Source organism: Trichechus manatus, unplaced genomic scaffold, assembly GCF_000243295.1.
Source record: "Trichechus manatus latirostris isolate Lorelei unplaced genomic scaffold, TriManLat1.0 scaffold00309, whole genome shotgun sequence".
Classification (NCBI taxonomy): domain Eukaryota; kingdom Metazoa; phylum Chordata; class Mammalia; order Sirenia; family Trichechidae; genus Trichechus; species Trichechus manatus.
Window position 1 is genome coordinate 192,341 of NW_004444245.1, and position 5,098 is coordinate 197,438.

General features: G+C 58.1%; 1 protein-coding gene across 1 annotated transcript in view; it reads right to left on the reverse strand.

Annotated features, from left to right (window-relative positions):
- Positions 1–4,623, reverse strand: part of HAUS7 (HAUS augmin like complex subunit 7) — a 23,914-nt gene extending 19,291 nt beyond the window's left edge. The window contains exons 1-3 of the mRNA XM_023725425.1: positions 4,540–4,623; positions 692–755; positions 200–266 (exon numbers count right to left, since the gene is read on the reverse strand). Of these exons, the coding sequence (XP_023581193.1) occupies positions 200–266; positions 692–755; positions 4,540–4,623 (215 nt within the window). The remainder of the gene's footprint in view (positions 1–199; positions 267–691; positions 756–4,539) is intronic.
- Positions 4,624–5,098: the final 475 nt, after the last annotated feature.

The window sequence follows — 5,098 nt, forward strand, 5'->3', positions numbered from 1 at the left end:
TTGGTGCGAGGCCCCGGCGCAGCGCCCTGCCTCCTCCCGCGCACGCGTCTCGGCTCCTCCCAGGAGGCCGACCAGGGGTAAGGGCGGGGCGGGCGGCTCAGGCAGGGGACCCGGTGAACTGCCCGGGCGAGGCCGCGGCGGGGCGAGTCTCCTCCCGCAGGGGGCGCTCGTGCTTTGGGTCGGGTTATCCCAGGCCTACCGGGCCTGGGACGTGAGCCTCTTGTCTACCAGCGCTCGGTTCCGTCCGCTGCACCGTGCACTGTCTCCTGTTGGGTATAAGGTGTCCACGTGGGTCACCTCGCCCACTCTTCTGCCCCATTTCTCAGCCCATACCTTTGGCTCCTCTCTTTTGAAAAGGGTCATTTGAGTACAGCTGAGTTAGACATAATGAGCCTGGTGGCGCAACAGCTAAGTGCTCTGCTGCTAACAAAGGGTTGGCGGTTCAACCCACACAGCAGCTCTGTGGGAGGAAAGACCTGGCAATCGGTTCCTAGGAAACCCTATGGGGCCGTTCTACTCTGTCACATGGGGTGGCTATGAGTCGGAATCGACTCGAAGGCCCCTAACAGCAACAGGGTTAGACATAAATTTCTTGAGTTCCAATCTAGCTGTGTGACTTTGGATCAGTTACCTAACCTGTCTGTGCCTCCTCACCCTCACCCAACGGGGATAATGATAGCACCTATCTCACCAGGTTGTCGTGCCACTTTGCCCAGGGCCTGCTGATGGATGAGGCGGGAAGACGCTGGAGGCGGCTGGAGTCCAGGGAGAAGACACCAGCCAGTCCTCAGAGCCCATTGTTCCTCTGCACCCTGCCCACCACCTCCCGTGCCCTGGCTGCCTGCTGGCCGGTCCTAGGCCTCCCTGCCTCTAGATTTGGTCCTCCATGCTGCAGGCGGCTTTTTTTTAAAAGAGTAAATTTGACCACATTGCCCCTTACCAATACTTAAAATCCTGCAGCAGCTCCCCGTGGCTTTCAGGACCAATAGTATCTATTCAACAGATATTTGTTTGCTCCAACTTACTGGCTAGGCTCTGTGCCGACAGGACCAGCCTTTGGTTTTGACTCCTGCCCATCGGCCCTACCTCTCTGACTCAGTTTCCTTATCTCTACAAGGGGATTCTTCTACAGATCCTCACACCAACCTATGACCTCAGTTTTTAGATGTAGACTCCCTCCAAGAATCCTTCTCCTCCTCCCCGTCCCTGTCCCCCCAGCTAGCCCCCTTGCCTCCTGGTCTGGGGATTCAGGGGTGAGAGGCAGCTGGGGTCCGTCAGGAAAGGAGTTGGTGCCAGCTGGAGAGCCTCTGGGCCTTGGCACCAGGCCTGGCTCCCTCTCTCGCCTGGCAGCCTGGCTCTGACTCACCTCCTTTGCTCTGCTCCACCGATTCTGCTCCAGCGTCCCCACTGCCTGCTCTCTCCCTCTGGCTCCTTGCCAGGGTCCATCTCCATCCCTCCCTCTGCGTGTGCCCCTCCTGCCGGGTCTCTTTCCCCTCTGCCCCTCCATCCACCTGCATCTCTCCCATCCTTCCTCTAGAGTGTGTGCTCACCCCTGCCCACTCCCCCAGTTCTCAGCCCGTAACCTCTAGATCTTCTCTTTTGAAAAGGGCCACTTGAGTACACAATGTTCTGGGACTCCTTCCTTTGGGGTCCATGGGAGAGTGTGTGTGCCCCCTCATCATTCACACGCAGGCACGCACATACTCGCTACTCGTGTACACATCCACCCCCACACTGTCACATGTCTGCACGCACACATGCATACAGCGAGCTGCAAAGCCTCTCCAGGCCCGTTCCCTGCTCTCTGTGGCTGCCGCCACAGGTCCTTCCAGCAGCTGAGGGCTGTGAGGGGCTTGGGGTCGGTTTTTTCTCTTTTTTCCTCTTTTTCTGTTTTTGTTTTTCTTTCCTTCTTTTTCAAAAATTTCATTTCAATCACAGCCCTAGCTCAGACGTTCAAATTCTTGTGGGTTTTTCTGTGGATCTTTGCTAGGACTGGGGAATTTGGCGGGAGAAACCACGGCAGTGTGGTGGCCTCCCCCACCCGTCCCACATCCTCTGCTCCAGAGGATTGGGGCGAAACCAGCCCCTGTGTATTCTGGACGAAAACCCCCTTCTCCACCCAGCCTGGTGGAGCCAGGACATGAAGTAGGCCCTGCCCCTGACTCAGCGGCTCTGTCTATGGCCTGGAGCAGGGCGAGAAGGACTGGCAGGGCCTTGAGAGGAGAAGACCATCTCCAGAGGCCAAGGGACCGTCCCCCCACATGGAGGACCTGTTGGCCAGCCCTCGCTCATGCCTCCCTGCCCAGAGCACCTGGATGCACCTCCCACGCATCCTCCACTGTACAGTCTGGAGGCTGGGGTGGGAACAGAGAGGCTGCTGGGAGAGTGGGTGGGAGGGGCTGAGCAGTAGAAGCTTCCAGAAAGGCATATTCAAGTTTGACACCAAGAAGCACTTCTTTCCCGGAGCACTGTCTAAATACCAGCTGGCTACCTCCAGAGAGAGGGAGCTCCCCATCTTGGGAAGCGTGCAAGCCCAGGGAGGGTTGTGGAGAGGAGTAGATTCCCCTAGCAGGGAGGGTTGGGGTGGTCTCTAAGGGGCATCCCAGCCCAGAGATCCTGGTTCTGTGAGGGAGGCCAGTGGAGGGGAGGGGCAGGGGCCGAACATGGGGCTGAAACACCAGTCGACGTGGGAGGGGCTGGGTGGGGGGATGCTGGGGGGCCCTGGGCAGACCCAGGCGCCGCACGCAGCGAGAGCCAGCCTCTTGATCGTGGGGGAAACTTGGCCATGGGTCTCAGCAGGGCCTCGCCATGTGTCAGTGCTTGGAAAACCGGCTGGAAAATGAGACCAGTTGACAGGCATGGGCCCCATTGTGCTGTGGAGAGGGCGGGTGGGCGGGCGGGTGAGACAACCTGCCACGTGAGCCACCTTCTCCAAGCCGAGGTGGCAGAACTGCACGGCCACTGATTGGCTAGGCCTAGAGCAGTGAGCCAGGAGCTCTGGAGGGCAAGCGGCAAGAGCGGAGGCCCCAGAGCATCTCGGCCTGCAGTCCAAGTGGCCTTTATCAGCAGACACCAGGATGCAGGGGGAACTTTGGCCAGGGCCCCATGGACACTGACATTGGAGGCCCCAATGGAAGCTGACATTCAAGAGTTTGAACCTCTGCTGAGGATGGGAGGGCAGGTTGGCCTCTGCTGCCTGCAAGTGGGGGTTGAAGGCAGATCCCAGGGGGAGCAACCCCCGTGAGGGTCACAGGGCTCTGGAATGTTGTTGGAGACAAAGCACCAGAAGGCCAGCCTCTGAGGGGCCCACCAACTCCTGGCCCCGAACCAGAGAAATGGGGGGCACTTTGGGGACAGAGGCTCCTTCCACGCCCCGACACCTTAACCCCAGGTTCACCAGTCAGGGGAGGAGGTCACAGAACTGCAGGACTCACTGAGCACCAAGTGTGTGCGACATCTCAGAGACAGAACTCAGTTATGGGAGGCGAAGCTGATCACTTCCATGGCCACTGAATTGTTGTCAGGTGCTGTCGAGTTGGTTCCGACAGACAGCGACCCCACGTACAACAGAAGGAAACACTGCCCAGTCCTGCGCCAGCCTCACAATCGTTGCTATGTTTGAGCTCACTGTTGTAGCCACTGTGTCAGTCCATCTCGTTGAGGGTCTTCCTCTTTTTCTCTGACCCTCTACTTTACCAAGCGTGATGTCCTTCTCCAGGGACTGATCCCTCCTGATAACATGTCCAAAGTATGTGAGACGAAGTCTTGCCATCCTCACTTCTAAGGAGCATTCTGGCTGTACTTCTTCCAAGACAGATTTGTTCCTTCTTCTGGCAGTCCATGGGATATTCAATATTATTCGCCATGTCCGTTGAACGTGGGGGAGAAATGATAGGGTAATGAGGTCAAGCTGAGGATGGTCTGAATCAGAAGTCAAGGTCCCCGTCCTCCAGTGGCATCACTAGGGTCGGTGTCACCCAGTGCAGTAACTCATGGTGTCACCCCCCCATGCTAATTACCACAATGTTATAGCTAAAACACCAGAAAATTCGACGAAATTAGCCACTATAAAAACACCAGCAACAAGGAAAACAACAGTTCTCGCTCATGCAGACGAAACCACGTGATTCGAAGCGTCACTGTAATTGGGTAATAATGACAGCTCTGACTGGAGCGCTGTCGAGTCATTAGAAGGGTTAAACAGTAAATTAGCATAGAGTTTCAGCCTTGTAGGTATACTTATACGTATAAGCTGGGCTTACCAAAAGTGTGGTTGTTTTTATGACCGACTACAGGGATATTTTTATACCAAATAATGAATTTCTGCTGAGACACTGCACAAAAATTTTATCAAGTCATTTTGGTGTCACCCCCTCTGCCGTGTCACCCCGTGTGGTCTGCATCTCCACCTCCCTAGTGACACCACTGCATTCCTCCCCGTCCTCGTCTCCCCTTCCTCTTCCGCTCCCCTCCCCCCAGGTGCAAGCCCAGTGAGGGGACAGAAGTGCCCGCCCATAGTGCTGTGTGGGGTGGGGTTGCTCTGCCGGTGACGGGATGGAGGAGCGCCTTCGGGTTGCGGTGCTGGAGCTTGTGCGGGGACAGGGGCGCGTGTGGCGAGGGCATGGCGGGGGGCGGGGTCGCAGAGCTGCACGTGTGCATGGCTCAGCGGCCTGGTGGCAGGAGAGGAAACGGCCGGCGGCCTCACCCCCTCCGCGGGGAGACACTCGAGTCTAGACGGCTTGGCAGGCCAGCAGGGCTGAGTCACTTGTGTCTGGAGCCGGAGTCTCGGGCGCCGGGGCTGGAAGGGAACATGCCCACTGGGGGGCCGGCGGGGATGGGGGCCTGCCCGGCGGCCTTTGCCCCTTGCCCCTCGCCGAGCACTGGGCCCTTCCCCTCCCCCGCCCTAGGCCCCCAATGCCCTCTCGAGGGCCTGCCAGCCGCCACGGACTCAGGGACCCACATTACTGGCAGGAACACGTTAGAATTTCAGCTGGGACAGGAGGATTCAAAATTGGTCCCCACGTGGCCCCCATCCCAACCAGGGCCCCACCGGCCACCTGGACCTTCGCCCTGCCGCCTTTCTGGCCTGCTTTACACT